This window comes from Diceros bicornis, chromosome X, assembly GCF_020826845.1.
Source record: "Diceros bicornis minor isolate mBicDic1 chromosome X, mDicBic1.mat.cur, whole genome shotgun sequence".
Lineage (NCBI taxonomy): Eukaryota > Metazoa > Chordata > Mammalia > Perissodactyla > Rhinocerotidae > Diceros > Diceros bicornis.
Genome location: NC_080781.1, coordinates 74304767 through 74324874, shown reverse-complemented (window position 1 = coordinate 74324874; position 20108 = coordinate 74304767). Strand labels below are relative to the sequence as shown.

Genomic DNA, 20108 nt, shown 5'->3' with positions numbered 1-20108 from the left:
AGACTGGCTCTGAGCTAACATCTATTGACAATCCTCCTCGTTTTTTTCCCCAAAGCCCCAGTAGATGGTTGTATGTCATAGTTGCACATCCTTCTAGTTGCTGTATGTGGGACACGGCCTCAGCATGGTGGGACAAGTGGTGCGTGGGTGTGCTCCCGGGATGGAACCTGAGCTGCCAGTAGCGGAGCAGCACACTTAACCGCTAAGCCACGGGGCCGGCCCAATGAGCAACTAATTTTGTAGAATAAAATAACTGTCAGTTGACATCAGAACTATGACATAAAAGGAGGTAAGAATTTATAACAGAAGGGATAAAAATTCAAAGCACCAAATGAAATAGTTTCTGAGGCTGAGGAAGTGGTCACATCAGACACTATGATATTTGGAAAACGAAGCTTTGTACTCATGGTTAGTCCCACTTTTGATTTACCTGTCCTATCAAACTAATTTAATATTCTTCTGGATTATGTGTGCGTGTGTGTGCATTCTTTTCTTTTTCATATTATCATCAGCACATTCTGGAATTCCTCCAGGGTGAAAGATGTAGAAGGAAAGAGAGACACTTGTGTAAAGAGAAAAAAAACACGACCTGATTTTAAAACTTTCCTTTCTCATTTTCTTACTCCACGTCCTCAAGATAAGAGGAACAGTGGCAGAGATACACTTTCACAAGACAGAAAAGATTAATGTATTTAAGAGGAGGTATGCCATCCACCGTTAGTCCCCAATTTTACTCCTTCTTCCCACTACCTTCCTCGGTACAAATACACAGCACCATATACTTCTGATCCTTAAAATAATCCCAAAGCTATGGGCAGATCAGGTGAAAGGAATCATTTGGTAAGCCCTCTCAGTATTATTTCCAGAGTATTTTGAAAATTACAGAGTAGGAAGATATAAACTATGGATAATTTGAGGCCATTAAGTCTGTCTACCCTAAAAATCTGGTCAAATAAGAACAAGTTACCCCCCTCTCTGAGTTCCTCTAAAATGTAGCTATCTCACTTATGAGGAAGGGCTTAGCTCGAGTCATGGGAATCCTCATTTTCCCTCGATACAACCAATATATTTTAACAAGAGCCTGTTGACCCACTGAAAAGTGAAAATTTCCCCACAAGTTGTGAAAGTTAGACCTGCTGTTCTAGGCACCACTTAGTTGCCACTAGCTTCATTCACATGGAAATCAAATGACATTCTAAACTTCAAAGGAAAATAGAATTTTGTTGTGTAAGCCCTGACAGCTGTTTTTGTTTTTGATTTTGTTTTTGTTTTTGTTTTTGTTTTTGTCATACAAGTGCCTGACTTAAGATTTGATTGTCAAGGCATCCACTTCAAAGAGAGCTATCTCAAATGAATACATTGCCGGCCACACAACTAGATAAAGAACCAGGCCACCTCCCCCCACTGAGCCTCCTTAGTTTTAGAGATCTTAGTTAATTTCAATAATTGACCTTTGTGGCCACTTATTTTTTCTCTTTCCCTACTTTAAATTCCCACTCTTATGTTTTAAATTCACCAATAAAGAGTGAGCTTGCAAAACTCTAGGCCCCCACCCTCAACCTCAAGAAAAGCAGAATTTCAGGCCTGTGCACTCTCTCTCTAGGTATATATCTGCAACCTCACTGTGTGGCCCCAGATGTACTATGCAATTTCCAGGTCTTATAAGTAATAAACATTTTCTTTTTCAAAGTTTCCTCATAGCTAGTGCTGAAGTGTGCCTTGCAATCATAATAAGAACTACAAGGGCCAGTCTAACCACGAGATTGGTTATTGATAGGCTGAGACTGGCACAAAACAAATTTGAGTTTCCAGGTCTGATAGTCATACATATGTGTCCACACAAGACACTTTATCTCTCAGGGCCTCAGTTTCTTTCATGTGTAATATTGAAAGGTCAAGACTAAATGATCTTCAAGATCCCTTCATTTTGAAGATGTTATATTATGCTTTTGACTCCCATGCATAATTTCTGCCTTATGTGTGAAAGAGATCATATATGTGCAACAAATATACCAACTGATACAAGTGTTCATAGTTTAACATGTTTTTTATTAGTAAAATTTTAAAGTCTACAAATCCAATAAAATAAACAAAAGGCATCATTTGCTACAGATCATTGGACAATTCTCAAGTAAAATCCATAGTAATTTGGATCACACTAAAATGAAAATTCATGTAAATCTTATGTAATAATGATTGAATAGATACCAGTAACCGCAGCATGGAAGGAGAATTAGCAGTTACTGGGGATTTTATTCTGGTAGCCTAAGTATTACTAATACCTGAGAATGTTGACTGAGTCTGGGTCACTACAAATACACCCAAACTTTAGGAAATTAAAACATATTAGTGATACATTTTCATTTATTAATAGTGACCACTCATGTAGTTCACAGACTGACCAGAGCCCAAAAAAATCCTCAAAAAGACCTATAGGCCAGTTTTTATCTTATTAATGAATTCAGTATGAGTCCATATTTTTATTTTAGATTTTGGTACAAATTAATAATTAATCTAGAAGAATTTTGCCCCCATGGATGTCCCCTTAAATTATCCTCAGACTTTCATTAAATCCAGTGAGATGTTTTTAAAATGAAAAACAGCAATGGTTAATGAATGGGTGAGTGTGGTTTAAATTGTGAAGTATTTAGTAACAATACAGGTGAAAACAGGATCCAATTAATGAATGTGTTAACTATTCTTCCTCATTACTAGAATTTAATACAGTTGACTTTTTAGCAAAGATGAACAAAATTCTTCACAGAAATAGATGCATACCTTCCTATCCTCCAGGCCAGAACTAACTTTCTCTGGATGCATCTCATCCTCTTGCTAGGACAGGACTTTTTTTCATTTTGAAACTATGATCTTTAATTGGATTTATTCAAATGGAACATTCTAAGATTTTAATGTTTTATAAATCTCTTGCTCAAGTACAGATCTCTCTGTGTTGGAAGGATACAAATTCTGTATATGAAAATATAAAATACTTTGCCTTTCAGATGTCACTGTTTCCTGTTCAGCCCATTAAAATATGCATGTAAAACTCAATGCCCACTATCCCAAGTCTGTCAGCTGAGGGAAATGAGGCAAACAATGATCTGTATGCCTTCTGGCAGATTCCTGAGCTTTAAATTGAGAAATAACAGTTCCTGGTCTAGTATATTAGTTATGGTTAATTGGTTATTTCAAAAAAAACATTGGACTAGACTACTCATAAAAAAGAAACACCTTACTTTAAATTAGGTCAGCTTTGGAAAGATTGAAAATGAAAACATGACACCAGAGCTTGAGGTTACTCTCTTGCTGACTATTGATAGATTCATGAAGGAAACTAGAGCTAGTCTTTGTGTCTCTGTAAACTGAGACCAAATTAACTCATTCTAGTCTTCTTTGAAATGACTTGTTTTAACTCTTGTTTTACTTTTATAGCACCACTCTTCAAATTTCATTCATTTGACAATAACATGTAATCAATATTTACAGATGATAAGTAATGCTCTGAGCACTTGGCAAAGATCAAAACCTGAAATTTGCTTCACCTTTATTTAAGTGTCCATCAGGAATATGCCCAGAGAATTTCACTGTGTTCTATTGGCATTTTATTTTGTTCACTTATGAAAATCATCAAGCTCCTGGCCAATGAAATGAAACATAATTCCTGACATGCATACAAAGGGAGTACCAAAAGCAGCAAACATGAATGACCATCCATACTGCACATCAATGAAGACATTCTCTGGGACACACCTGTTGCTCCTTTCTGTAGATATGTATTTTGGGAAATCAACAGCATATTCCTTCCATAGTACAAATAGGCTGAGGATCAGGCTAAACAGGGCCCCTGCAAAATAAAGACAAAAAACATTTATTTCCTATGCAAAGGTAGAATCTTAAAGTAAACTTATTTTCACAAACCCAGAAAAAACTTTGACAGAATATTAACCTGGTCATTTATTTCATAAATACAGAAAGCATCTCTTATAAACACTTCTGAAATCTACAAACTCAATAGCATCAAATGTCAAATATTGTCCTCATCGACATAGTCAATTTTCACTTTGAAATAGAAAAGTTTGCCTTGTCTCTATACAACAGTATTTTAATGACCGTTATCACCCCAAAGTGAACTAGACTTAGGCCCTATCAAAGCCAGAATCACTAAAATAGTATTGTAGATAATTTCTCTCTTTTGTACTCCCTCTCTTTTCCAGCTGCCCAAAGGTTCATAATTTATTCAAAGTTTACAGTTATCAAATTCTCACTCCATATATACATATGCATTTTAATATGACTAGAAATAACTCACAAATTAAATTACTTAACACTTCCCTCAAATCTTCAAAAAAAATTGAATTCAATGGAAAGATGCCATGTGTAACTACAGCTGCCACAGACTCGTGTTCACTGCTATATACTGTTAAGGTAACTCAGGGTCCAATATGACAACACAGACTTCCAGCATAGCCTAACAGTATTCTATACCACCTAGGTGGTAAAAATATTCAATGACTTTAAATGAATTTTTATTAATTTTACTTGATTTATTAATGCTGGAATAGATTATCCCTATAAACATTACAAACATTGAAGTGATGTAGAGAATCCCCACTGATCAACAGCTCCAAACCTTGTATTGTACCATTGTTATCAGGTTGATATGTACCCCTCCACACCTTTTTAACTGAAGATAAAAGAGAATCATATACAGATGGTACTCATCAACCAAAATCCTGCACCTTTAACAACAGAATCCCAGACATTTATGGAGTATTCTTTTGGGACATAAAAGAACACTAGATAGAAATTTCTCTCAAATTGTATTGAGATATTTGCTCTACGCCAAAGATTTCTGAATGTCTATTGAGAAGCCACATCCACAAAGACATATACAACTTCAGGTAAACAATATCAATCTCATTAGATAGATCCGTACCATTTCAGTCCTGGTACTTTCAGAACTGCATTTTTACTTATCCATTACTTTATTAGATGCAGTTATATATTAAGTAGCATACTATTCAAAAGCCATTTTGTTTTTATTTTTTCCTTTGGTATTTAATGAATCCCTACTCTATCTACTTCATTAAGTTGCTATTAATCTCAAGACTGAGACAGTATATGTAAACAACTTTGAAAAATATTAAGTACTGTACAAAATCACAAGGCTTGTATTATTAATAATAGAATTCAAAAATCATTATTCACCTAAGTTCAGAAGATTTTAGATAGAGTATATAAAATTAAATAAAATGTCCAGAGATATTGAATATATTTAAACTACTTGGAAGTTCTATGCATGTAGTAGTCATTCAATAAATGGTAGCTATCACCAGCATCATAATTATATTGCATATTGCAGCCCAATGAATCGAGTTAGGATATAAATATAATATTATATATATAATATAATATATAATATATATATATATATAATTTGTCCTAAAAAAAGAAATCCTGTCATTTGCAACAACATGGAGGGCATTTTGATAAATAAAATAAGCCAGACAGAGAAAGTCAAATACTATATGGTGTCATTTATATGTGGAATCTAAAAAGAGAAAAAAAAAGTCAAACTCATAAAAACAGAGAGTATAAAATTGGTTATCAGAGTCCTGGAAGGTGAGGGAAGAGGGAGAAACTAGTAAAAGGGTACACTTTCAGTTATAAGAGGAATAATGTCTGAGAATCTAATATACAACATGATGACTATAGCTGATAACATTGTATTGTAAAATTGAAATTTGCTAATAGAGTAAAACAAATGTTCTTACCACAAAAAAAAAGGTAAATATGTGAGGTGATGAATGTGTTAATTAACTTGATGGGAGGAATCCTTTCACAATGTATATGTATATCAAATTATCACATTGTACACTAAATATCTTACAATGTTATTTGCCAATTATACCTCAGTAAAACTGGGGGAAAAAATCACTTTATGGGCACAAACAAGCTATTAGCTGAAAGTTATTATTTAAAAGATTTTGTTATTTGAAAAGATAAACAAAATTGACAAACCTTTAGCTACACTAACTGAGGAGAAAACAGAGAGGACCCAGATAAACAGAACTTTAAATGAAAGAGGACTCATTACAAATAATACTACAGAAATACAGAGGATCATAAAAAGTTATGAACAACTATACACCAACAATCTGTACAACCTAGAAGAAATGAAAAACTTCTTATAAACATACAACCTCCAAGACTGAATCAGAAAATAGACCAATTACTAGTAAGGAGATTGAATCAGTAATCAAAAATTTCCCAATGAGGAAAGCCCAGAACCAGAGGACTTCACCAAACATTTGTGAATTATACCAAACATTTAAAGAAGAATGAATGTCAATCCTTCCCAAACTTTTCCAAAAAATCAAAAAGAAAGGAACACTCCTCAACTCATTTTACAAAGCCAGCATTATCCTGATAACAAAGCCAGAAAAGGGTACTACAAGAGAAAAAACCTACAGGCCAATATTCTTTTTTTTTTTTTTAAAGATTTTTATTTATTTATTTTTTTCCCCCAAAGCCCCAGCAGATAGTTGTATGTCATAGCTGCACATCCCTCTAGTTGCTGTATGTGGGACGCGGCCTCAGCATGGCCGGAGAAGCGGTGCGTCGGTGCACGCCCGGGATCTGAACCCGGGGCACCAGCAGCGGAGCACGTGCACTTAACTGCTAAGCCACCGGGCCGGCCCTACAGGCCAATATTCTTAATAAATATAGAGGCAAAATTTTCAGTAAAATACTAGAAAACTGAATTCACAGCACATTAACAGGGTCATTCAACATGATCAAGTGGGATTTATTCCTCGGATGCAAGGATGATTCAACACATGCAAATCAATAAATGTGATACACCACATTAGTGGTGTGAAATATAAAAATCATATGATCATCTCAATAGATGTGAAAAAGCATTTGACAAAATTCAACATTTGTTCATGATAAATTAAATTAAATTAGGTATACAAGAAAAGTACCTTACCATAATAAAAAGCCATATATGACAAGCCCACAGCTAACATTATACTCAGTGGTGGAAAGTTGAAAGCTTTTCCTCTAAGATCAGGAACAAAACAAGTGTGCTCACTTTCACCACTCCCATTCAACATAGAACTGGAAGTCCTAGCTAGAGAAATCAGTCAAGAAAAGGAAATAAAATGCATCAGAATTGGAGAGAAAGAAGTAAAATTGTCTCTATTTGCAGGTGACATGATTTATATAACCACAATCCTAAGGACTTCTCCAAAACACTGTTAGATCTAACCAATGAATTCAGTAAAGTAGAGGATACAAAATTAACATACAAAAATCAGTAGTGTTTCTATACACTAACAATAAATTATCTGAAAAAGAAATTAAAAATGATTTTATTTACAATAGCATCAAAGAAAATAAAATATTTAGGAATAAATTTAACCAAGGATGTGAAGGGTCTGTACTTTGAAAACTATAAGACAGTGATGAAAGACATCAAAGATGACACAAGTAAATGGTTAACGGTATTCCCTGTCACAGATTTGAAGAATTAGTATTGTTAAAATGTCCATACTACTCAAAGCCATCTATAGATTCAATGCAATTGCTATCAAGATTCCGATGGCATTTTCACAGAAGTAAAGAAAACAATCCTACAGTTCATATGGAACCACAAAAGACGCCAAATCACCAAAGCAATCTTGAGAAAGAAGAACAAAGCAAAAGGTACCACACTTCCTAATTTAAAGCTATATTTTAAAGCTTTAGTAATCAAAACAGTGTAGTACTGGTATAAGAGCAGACCAGAGACCAATGGAGCAGAATTAAGAGCCCAGAAATAAATCCATGCATATACAATCAACTAATATTTGACGAGACCAAAATTACTCAATGTAGAAAAGACAGTCTCTTCAACAAATGGTGCTGGCAAAATTGGATATTCACATGTAAAAGAATAAAACTGGACTCTTATTTTACACCTCTTACAAAAATTAACTTGAAATGGATTAAACACTTAAATGTAAGACTGGAAACCATAAAACTCCTAGAAGAAAATATAGGAAAAAAGCTCTTTGACATAGATCTTGGCAATAAATTTTTGGACATGATGCCTAAAACACAAGCAACAAAATAAAAAATAAACAAGTGCAACTACATCAAACTAAAAAGCTTCTACACAGCAAAAGAAATGATCAACAAAATGAAAAGACAACCTATGTATTGAGGGAAATATTTGCAAATCATATATCTGATAAGAGGTAAGTATCCAAAATACGTAAATAATTTATACAACGCAATAGCAAAAAAAACCCCACAAATAATCCAATTTAAAAATGAGTAAAGGACCTAAAGAAACATTCGTCTAAATAAGAGATAGCAGTGGCCAACAGGTACGTGAAAAAGTGCTTAAAATCACTAATCATTAGGGAACTGTAAATCAGAACCTCTGTGAGATATCACCTCAGGCCTGTTAGATGGCTATTATAAAAAAAAAAAAGAGATAAATGCTGGTGAGAATGTGGAGGAAAGAGAACCCTTGTGTGCTATTTGTGCGATTGTAAATTGGTACATTTACTATGAAAACGGTATGGAGTTTCTTCAAAATGTTAATAGTAGAACTACTATATGATCCTGCAATTCTATCAGGGAATATATCTGAAGGAAATGCAAACACAATGTCAAAGAGATATCTGCACCCCCATGTTCATAGCAGCAGTAACCAAGACACGGAAACAACTTACATGTCCATCAACAAAAGAATAGATAAAGAAATTGTAGAATATTATTCAGCCATAAAAATAAGGAAATTCTGCCATTTTTAACAACGTGGATGGACCTTGAGGGCATTCTGCTAAGTGAAATAAGTCAGACAGAGAAGGAGAAATACCGTATGATCTTACTTATATGTGGAATCTAAAAAAAGAGGAAAAAAAGCCAAACTCAGTGAAAACGAAATCAGCTTTGGGGTTACTAGAGGCATGGCATGGGTGCTGGGGGAATTGAATGTAGGTGATCAAAAGGTACAAGCTTCCAGTTACAAGATAAATAAATACTGAAGACAGAATATACAACATGATGACTATAGTTAACATTGCTGTATGGTATATTTGAAAGTTATTAAGAGAGCAATCCTAAGAGTTCACATCAAGAGGAAAAAAAATGTTTTTTTTTCTTTTTTTTGTTTCTATATGAGATGATAGAGGTTAACTAAACTTATTGTGGTAATCTTTTCACAATATATATATGTAAAATCAGTATGCTTTGTACCTTAAAGTTAATAGTGCTGTAAGACAATTATACCTCAATAAAACTGGAAAAAAGTTTAGAAAAAGTAATCTAACCACCAAGAACTAATTTACTAAATTTATTCATTTAAAAGAATTCCTCTTAACCATTTACAATACTACAATAATTCATACTAGATGAAATAATTTTAACACTGTCTGAATAAGTTCAAATTTTTAATTGACCAAGGGCAAGGAGAACAGAAATAAAGAAGCAGAAAGTCTGAAGATCTCAGAATTCCAGAGTTTTGTTGTCCCACATGCCTTTTAACAAACCAACCATTATAAATTATATACATGTTTTAAACAAAAAAATGAAACATGTTTTTTAAATATATATAGGTAAATTTATTTAATTTTCTAAATAAATCCTTGGACAAATTATTTCTTCAGTGAATGACTTTTCAACAAATCCACTTCAGGAAAACTGATCTAGAAACTTATGGCTACCCTCTCTCCACACCTCCCATTTTACTAAGTCATTATTTATTAAAGAAGAAATATGGTATTAATGCAGTAAAAATGGACATTCATTACATATTTAATTGGGGAAAAACATCATGAGTTAGCCTGAAGAATTATTTTGTTAAAAAAGTATAAACTTTCACACATCATTGTCTTGCTGATGTTGGAAGAAACATTAAATATATATTCACACATATGTGTACATATGTGTATATATAGATTTATTTGTTACGTGCATACACGTGTGTTTGTGTGTGTGTGATATTTTGTTTGGTCTCATATGAGAAAGAAAACTCCTTCTTCATCTCCAGACCCTGCATTTGGGACAAATGTACCATGGAAGAAAAAAAGAAAAGAAACTAACTGTAATTGAAGAGAATGGATTTATATACATAGGAATAACTTCTGTTAGAAAATAGATGGTTTAGTCAAGTACTAATTGATTTGGTGGAGACTTCAAATGAAGATAAGAGAGAGCTAAATTTGGGCTAAGTATTTGGGAGTATATGGCGAGAATTGAAGGAAGTATAGGATTTGGACTGGCTTTAGAGGAAAGGAAAGGGTGTTTCTGTACCAGAGAAATCTGATTATATTATCCGGAAGTTTCTTTGGTTGATAGCAGCACTTTAAATTAAATAAGACTTGCAATAGACATATAAGACAGCAATTGAGGGAGTCGGGAATTCTTTTATTGCATTCTTGTAATTATACTGCATAATGTTGCCCATCTAGGAGGGCAATACTGACATACCAAAGGAAGACCATAATAAATTCAGATTTGAAAAGAGGCTAATGAAAATTGTAAAATGATGGTACATACCACTGCACTGAACAAGATATTCAGAGCACCTCAATATATTTTATGAAGGGAATCAAGTAACTGAGTTTGCACACATTCATCAAACACTTATTCTTTATCCAAGTAAATAGAGTAACAATAATTTGAGAAAATCAAGGCATTGTTAGAATCAGTTGCTATCTTATACAAAAATTCCATATCGCACTCTCTGCAGATGAATCATGGGCTCATGGGATTAACATTCTGTACTCATGAAAAAAGAAAAACTAAGTTTGATGAATGTCTACCATGTGTAAGGCTTTTTATTACAAAAGTCATCTCATTTAATCTTCACAACACACTTATAAAATAGCTTTAATTGTTATATCATTTTATTTTATTTTTTTAGAAAACTAAAACACAAAGAAGTTAAATAATATTCCTTATGACACAAAAATGCTGATGCTTAGATTTGAATCAAAATTTCTGTAACTTCAAAGTCTACATTTCTTCTACTACATATTAAATACTGGAAATTAATAAGATGCAGCCCTCATTTTCTATTTTCCTTACTATTCCAAGGTGTGTGTATTGTTCAAGGGCCAACACTAGCCCCCTTACTCCACTGAGACCATCCCTTGACCACAATAGTTCACATTGATCTTGCATACCTCTCAATTTCTATAGTATTTAGATTTCACATTGTTCATGTATAACCCAATATAAATTATTTTGTATGGTTCTTTAAATTTTTTATCTGTTTGCTCCTACTAGATGGAAGTTTCACTAAAAGCATGAAGTTTACAGCACATTTTTTGTCTTTCCACCACCTCACCTCCAGTGGACCCTAGCATACATATGGACACTTGCTAGGTTCTCAATAAGTATACCACAGCTGATCTCTTTAATGTCTTTATATAAAGAAAATTTAAAATGTACCTTCTAAGGTTAAGTAAAATCTAAATGAGAACTTCTACTTCTGGTCATAATTTAGTACTAGACACCATATTTCTCTTCCAATGAGAAACAAACAAAAGGATAAAAGACAGAAATCCATAAAACAGTGCTTTTCAAGGCATTGGGCATCAGGCAACAAAGAACAGTGATCCCTGATAGACAGGAAAAAAAAATGAAGTAAATCTAATATTTATCCCAGCTTACTGCCTTGAGTTTCCAGGCCATGATGCAAGAATGAAAGCTGAGAAGGAGTTTGATGGACTCCCTGAGTTAAAGACGTAGAGCTGAAAATCAGGCAAGACCCAAGTGATGAGCATTCACAGAACAAAGTCCTAAAGAAGAGATAACTACACAAAGAAAGAAATTTAGGTGATCTACAGAGAGTCCTGATCAAATATACAGGAGAATACTAATTAACATGAGTGGGAGGGAACTGCACAAGCTGAGGAAAGAACTAAATTAAAGTATTGAAGATAACAATGCCTTCAAACGGGGTCAGAAATACTATCCATTCTCACCAGCCAGAGTAAAAAACTTCATTCTTTCGGGTGCACATGATGGAGTAGTCAGGAGTATCTTGTCTCTGTAGTAGAAAATAGTTAGCTCTAGAAAAAATATGGCTCTGGTGCTACCCAATAAATTTTGAAAAAGCAAGACCCAAAAAGAAGAAACAGTTTAAAATTTATTTAACTATGTCTTAAAGAAAGCTTAGTAACACAAGAACACAAAATATTGAGCATTCAAAAAGATAAAAATCACAGTATCTGGCATCCAACAATAAGTACAAGGTGAGCAAGATGGCAGATTAGGAAGCTCCAGACTCTTGTTTCTCCATAAAAATACAAAGTAGACAACAGCAGACTGACCAAAATAGCTTTCTGAGGGCTATAGAAATCAGTCAAGTGTCTATAACAACAAAGTGAAGGGCGAATGAAGAAACAGGCATACTCAAAATTGTAAGAAACTTCATATATTTTTGCTTGCCTTTGTCCGACCCTCTCTAAAGCATGACATGGCATGCATAGGAGGATGTCACTCAATTTCTGGTTGCTCTCTTAGGATAGAATGAAAAGAGACTTCTTTACAACATTCTGCCTTTCCTGGGTGCTTCCTGAGGTATTGGATTTTGTCTCATCTGACTTAGAGTGCTGATGAGAATGTGGCATACTTTGGAGACGAGGATTGAGGATACTAAAGGCAGTGGCAGGTCCACTGGCATGTGAAAACTGTGGGAGGACTTTATGCCTTCAGAGAAGGCCCTGAGTAGAAACAGGGGCTAGACTCTTAGGGAAATTAAAGCATTTAAAAACAACTATATATATAAAGGAATTTGGAAAAAAGCACATGAGTAGGCTTTAAGCCATTAGACCAGGCTGATTAGTAAAAACAAAATTTTAGCTAGATTGATTAAGAAAAAAAGAAAAGACTGAACTAAAATCAGAAATGAAAGAGGGGACATTACTACCAATTTTACAAAAATAAAAGGAATATGAGAGTATTATGAATAATTTTATAAAAACAAATTAAATAACTTAGATGAAATGGACATATTCCTAGAAATACAAACTTGCCTACCAAGATTAAATAATGAAGAAATAGAAAATCTGAACAGACATATAAATACAAACTACATTGAATCAGTAGCTAAAAACCTTCCAACAAAGAAAAGCCCAGGACCAGATGGCTTCACTGGAGAATTTAACCACACGTTTAAAGAAAAAATAATATCAATCCTCCTTAAACTCTTCCAAAAAAGAGGAGGGAACACTCCTAAACTCATTCTATGAAGCCAACATAACCCTAATACCAAAGCCAGACAAAGATACTACAAGAAAAGAAAACTACAGATTCATATCCCTGATGAATATTGTTGTCTCAACAAAATACTAGCACACTGAATTCAATAGCACATTAAAAAGATTATACACTATGACCAAGTGAGATTTATTCCTGAAATAGAAGAATGGTTCAACTTATAGAAACCAAACAATATACCACATTAACAGAATAAATGAGACCAAAATGGCATATTAGAGGAATCCAACCTCCATCCCCCTACAAAAATCAACAATTAAATAGCTATCCACAAACAAAAGAAGCTCTGGGAGAGTTCTGGAATCCACTTAAGGAATTTTTGCAAAACTGTGGAACAAAATTCCTGTGAATATCAGCACAAGAAGAAAGGAAGACGGCTTAATTTTGCCTGCATCATTCCATCCCCAATCCAGCATTGTTGAGTACCAAGAGGGAATTTCCCAAATATAAAGAGTTCCCCTCTCCAGAAAAGGAAGAGTGGGGTGAGTGACCAGCTTCCCCAGCCTTTTAGGGCACCACATGGAGGCCCCACTTCGGTTTCACTCCACCCAGAACAGCAAAGCTTTATATGTGTCTATAGAGACATATAAAGAGGGTTAGGAACAAGACAGAAAAGCAGAGGCTACCAATAGCAGCCACCAGAGAGACAAATCCTGGTTCACAGTGACCTGCTCTGCACACAAACCCAGCAGATTTTGCCACTGAAGAAACTAACATCCAGCTCAGCTGTTGAAGACTCCTTGCATATTACACCAGCTTTCACCTCACTGGTATTCACATTAACTGATGCCAGCCACCTAAGTCACTCCTTGCTCCCTCCACCCTGCTGTCTCCACTGGAGCCAGGGAATTGAAATGGTAGCTGACTCAGGCCTCTTCAGCTGCTGGAGTGCAAGATGTCAGCCTAGAATCTGCAGCTGACCCCACTACTCTGTGCACACTTGCGGTTAGCACATCTAGCTGTGCACTTTTACACCCCTGACCTAACATCTATCACTGGCTTCCACTGAAGTGTGCATGCCTGGAGGGAGACTGTGCAGACACAGATAAATACAGCAACAGCCAGGGACGCTGCACCTGCTTATGGTCCCAGATCAGGCCTTGTCTTCTGTCACCGGCCTATGCCATTGTGCTCACCTGCAGCTAGTGCCTCCAGTTGTGCGCCTGTGTGTCCTCAGCACAACCTCTATCACCGGGTCCATTGTAATGCACACAACCAGAGAGAGACTGTGCAGCATGAGAGAGTACACCAACACTAGGGCCCCCACAGCTGCCAGTGAGCCTATATTTGGCCCCAGCCCTGGCTGACTGTCCTGGTCCTCACAAATATGAGCGTGCCTGCAACTGGCCTCTACCATTACAAAAGCACCTGCAGCTGTCCCCCATAACCAAATATCTGCACACTATTAGCTCTGGCCATCAATACTGCCTGACATGGTCTCTAACTACTGGACATAGAGGCGCCCCTGTGGACCACTATAGCCCTTGAAGCCACTGGAGACCCCTTGAACTGCTCACCAAGGACCACACAGCTATCAATGCTGTGGACCCCAGCAGCCTAATCTGAAAGACATCACATACCCAGAACTGGTGCCACAACATGCCTCTACACTTGACACCCTGGACTACTAGATCCAGGGTCACAGTACTCTCCAGAGTGCCCCTATTCACAGGTAAAAATACTCCCATGTTGAAGTCAGTTCATAAAGTCTGGCAAAGGTGACTGTTTTTTCAAAGGCACAGACACTTATGCAAGGCCACATAGATCACAAAAAAATCAGGGGAACATGACTCCACCAAAGGAATACAGTAAACTGGCCCTAAAGAAATGGGGATCCAGGAAGTGCCTGACAAAGAATTCAAAATAATTGTTTAAAGATGCTCAGAAAGCTACAAGAGAACACACATAAACAATTTGAAGACATCAAGAAAGCAATACAAGAACAAAATGGAAAGTTCAACAAAAAGATAGAAAACATAAAAAAGAACTAAACAAAAATGTTTGAGCTAAGGAATACAATGTAGAACTGAAGAATTCAATAAAGACCTTCAACAGCAGACTTGAACAAGTGGAAGACAGAGTCAGTAAGCTAGAAGATGTATCAATTGAAACTATCCAATCAGAGGAGCAAAAAAACAAAAAAAAAGAAGGAAAGAAAGAAAAAGAATGAAGAAGAAAATTGAAAGAAAACATGTGCTCATCATTGGAGTCACAGAAGGAAAAGAGAGAAGAAAAGTGTAGAAATCTTATTTAAAGAAATAGTTGTTGACAACTTCCCAAAACTGGGGAAAGATTTGGAAATAAAAGTTCACAAAGTTATTAGGTCGATCCAAAATTTCAATCCAAAACAATCTTTTCCAAGTCAGATTATGATAAAACTTTCTAAAATCAAAAACAAAGAGAGAATTTTAAAATCAAGAAGAAAACAAAAATTATCTCATTCAAGAAAACCCCCATATAGCTATCATGGGATTTCTCAGCAGAGTCCTTTTAGGACAGGAAAGAATGGACTATATATTCAAAGTACTGAAGAAATAAATTGCCAGTGAAGAATACTATAACCAGCAAAGTTGACCCTCACAAATACAGGTGAGATAAAGACTTTCCTTATGAACAAAAGCTGATGGAATTCATCACCACTAAACCTGCCTCACAAGAAATGATGAAAGGAATTCTTCAAGCTGAAATGAAAGGACACAAATTAGTGACATAAAAATATAAAATACACAGGTAAATAAGTATATATTCAGATTCAAAATACAAAAACTTTTTAATATGGTGATGTAACTCCCTTACTCTAGCATAAAGATTAAAGGAGAAAAGTATTAAAAATAGCTATAGCTATAATAATTTGTTAATGGAAACACAATATAAAAAGATGTAAATTGTGACATCAAAATATAAAAGGGGGTGTTAAAGGATAGAGTTTTTGTATGTGATTGAAATTAAATGGTTATTACTGTAAAAGAGATTGTTACATCTGTACAATGTTTTATGTAAGCCTCATAGTAACCACAAAGCAAAAACCTAGAGTGGATTCACAAAAGATAAAGAGGAAGCAATCAAAGCATGCCAATACAGAAAATCATCAATTCACAAAGGAAGGCAGCAAGAGAGGAAGAAGGGAACAAGGCAAATACAAAACAGCCAGAAAACAATGAAGAAGATGGCATAAATAAGTTCTTAACTATCAATAATTACTCTCAATGTAAATGGGTTAAATTCTCTAATCAAAAGACATAGAGTGGCTGTATGGATTTAAAAAAAAAAAATCCTCTAACTTATTTCACTTAGCGTTATGCCCTCAAGGTCCATCTGTGTTGCTACAAAAGGCAAGATTTCACTTTTTATGACTAAATGATATTCCATTGTATATATATACCACATTATCCATTCATCCATCAATCCACATTTATGTTGTTTCCACAGCTTGGTTATTCTAAATAATGCTGCACTAAACATGGGGATGCATATATCTTTTCAAGTTAGTGTTTTCATTTCCTTTGGATACACTGTCAGAAACAATCAATAAATCAACAAAATGAAACTAAACCTATGGAATGGGAGAAAATATTTGCAAATTATATATCTGAAAATATCTTGTTCATATCCAAAATATATAAAGAATGGGGCCAGCCCCGTGGAGTAGCAGTTAAGTGCATGCTCTCTGCTGCTGGTGGTCCGGGTTCGGATCCTAGGCACCACCAAGGTACCACTTGTCAAGCCATGCTGTGGCGGCATCCCACATAAGGTGGAGGAGGATGGGCACAGATGTTAGCCCAGGGCCAGTCTTCCTCAGCAAAAAGAGGAGGATTGGCATGGATGTTAGCTCAGGGCTGATCTTCCTCACACATACACAAAAAGAACTCAATAGCAAAATAATAATAATCCAATTATAAAATGAGCAGAGGTCGTAAATAGACATTTTTCTAAAGAAATGTATGAATGGCCAACAGGTACATGAGAAGATGCTCAACATCATTAATTATCTGGGGAATGCAAATCAAAACAACAATAAAATATTACTTCACACCTGTTAGAATGATTATCATCAAAAAATCAAGAGATAACAAGTGTCGGTGAGGATATAGAGAAAAAAGGACTCTTGCACACTGTTGGTGGAAATGTAAACTGGTAAAGCCATTATGGAAAACAGTATGGAAGTTCCTCCAAAAATTAAAAATAGAATACCATATGATCCAGAAATCCCACTTCTAGGTATATTATCAAAGGATATGAAAACAGGATCTCAAAAAGATATCTGCACTCCCATGTTCATTGCAGTATCATTCACAATAACCAAGATATGGAAAAAATCTAATTGTTTATTCAACAGATGAATGGATAAAGAAGATGTGATATGTTTATACAGAGGAATATTATTCAGCCATGAGAGAGAAGAAAATACTGATATTTGTGAAAACATAGATGAATCTTGATTGAATTATTTTAGGTGAAATAAGTAAGACAGAGAGGCAAATACTATGTAACATAATTTGTACGTGGAATCTAAAAAAAGTCAAACTTGTGGAAAATAACAGTGGAGTGGTGGTTACCAGGGGTTGAGAGTTTGAGAAAATGGGGAGAGCTTGATCAAATGGTACAAACTTCCAATTATAAGATGAATAAGCTCTTCATATCTAATACACAGCATGGTAATTATAGTTATTAATACTGTATTGTATCCTTGAAAGTTGTTAAGAGAGTAGTTTTTAAATGTTCTCACCACAAAATTAAATGATAATTATGTGATGTGATGGAGTAATTAACTAATACTGGGTGGTAATCATTTTGCAATATATAAATGTATCAAATAAATGTTTCACACCCTAAACTTACACAATGTTGTATGTCAATTATATCTCAAGAAACCTGAAAAAAATAAAATAAAATTGTAAAGGAAATAACTCTCTCATAAAAAAAAATTACATTAGCAAGAACTAGTTTAAACATTAAACTAATTATTCTATTCATGGAAGAAATAAATTATTTAAAATAAGCAGTTAAAATGTTTGGAACTATCCAAGAGTTATATGAAGAAGATTATAAAGATGTGTCAAAGTACATAAGAACCCTGATTAAATGGACAGATATACAGCATTTATGTATAAAAAGAATTAGTGTTTCAAAGATATGAATTTTATAAACATTATTCAAAGGCAGTGTAATTAAACTCAAAATTTAAAATGATACAATAATCAGTTTGCAGACAACAATATAACCATTTGCAAAATAAAACATTGGACCATCAACTAACATTATTCACACACATACAAGAAAATTCCAAATGCATTATATGGCTAAGATTAAAAATTAAAAATCTCTATGTAGAACGGTGGTAGGTGATGATGTAGGAGAATATTCATAATCTTAATTTAAGTAAAAGTATTCTGAATAAAAAAAAACAGGATGAAAGAAAAACACAGGACCATTTCAATTGATACATAAAAAGCATTTAACAAAATTCAACCCTCTTATATGAAAAAAATAGTCAATAATGTAAAAATAGAAAACACTCTCTCAACATAATAAAGGTCATGTATGGAAAGTCCATAGCTAACACCCTACTCAATAGTAAAATAATGAAAGCTTTTTCTCTAAGATCAGGAACAACGCAAATCCCACTTTCATTACTTCTATTCAGCACAGCACTGGAAGTCCCAGTCAGAGAATTAAGGCAAGAAAATTAAAGGCATTGAAATTGATAATAAATAGGTAACATTTCTGTTCATAAACAACATTATCTTCAATTAGAAAATGCTCTTAAAGATTCTCCAAGAAACTGTTAAAACTAGTTAATAAATTCAGCAAAGTTGAAGGATATAAAAGCAACACAAAAAATCAGCTGTTTCTATATTCTAACAATAAACAATATAAATGGATGTTAAGAAAACAATTCTATTTACAATAGCATTAAAAAAATAATGTAGTTAGAAATAAATCTAACCAAGGAGGTAAAATACATGAACTTTGAAAACTGGAAAACATTGCTGAAAAAAATTAAAGACAACAAAAAATGGAAAGACAACTTGTTTTTATGTATTGGAATAGTTAACAATGTCACAATGTCAATGCTACCAAAAATGATTTACAAATTCAATGTAATCTCTATCAAAATTCCAATTATTTTTTTACCAGAAATAGAAAAATCCCTTCAAAAATTTATATGAAGTCTCAATGGAGTCAAAAAAATGAAAACAATCTTGAAAAAGAATAAAGTTGAAGATCTCACACTTTCTGATTTCAAACTTACTACAAAGCTACAATAGTGAAAACAATGTGATACTGGCATACAGACCAATGAAATAGAATAGAGTTCAGAAATAAACCTTCACATATATTGTCAAATGATTTTCAACGTGTTCCAAGACCATTAATAGGGGAAGAAACAAGCCTTTAAACAAAAGATTTTTGGAAAATTGGATAGACACATGCAAAAAATGAAGTTGGACCTTTACTTTATACCATATACAAAGATTAACAAAATAAATCAAAGACCTAAATGTAGGAACTAAATCTATAAAACTTTTAGAAGAAAACATGAGGGAAAAGCTTTATGACATTGGATTTGGCAATGTTTTTTTGAACATGACACCAAAAGCACAAACAACAAAAGAAAAAAATTGATAAATTGGATTACATCAAAATTATCCACTTTATTCATCAAGGAACAGAATCAACAGAATGAAAATGCAATCCATGGAATGGGATAAAATATTTGCAAATCACATATCTGATATGGGGTTAATATCCAGAATATATAGAGAACACATAACTGAAAGACAGAAAACAAACAACTCAATTAAAATTAGGCTAAAGACTTG

At 34.2% G+C, this 20108-nt stretch overlaps 1 protein-coding gene across 2 annotated transcripts in view; it reads right to left on the bottom strand.

The window, feature by feature from the left end:
- Positions 1-2051: 2051 nt before the first annotated feature.
- The window catches only part of LOC131401188 (transmembrane protein 182-like), a 357489-nt gene continuing 339432 nt past the window's right edge, over positions 2052-20108 (bottom strand). For both annotated transcript variants that reach the window (XM_058536255.1, XM_058536256.1), the window contains one exon: positions 2052-3844. In XM_058536255.1, coding sequence (XP_058392238.1) covers positions 3612-3844 — 233 coding nt within the window. In that variant the 3' untranslated portion in view covers positions 2052-3611. The remainder of the gene's footprint in view (positions 3845-20108) is intronic.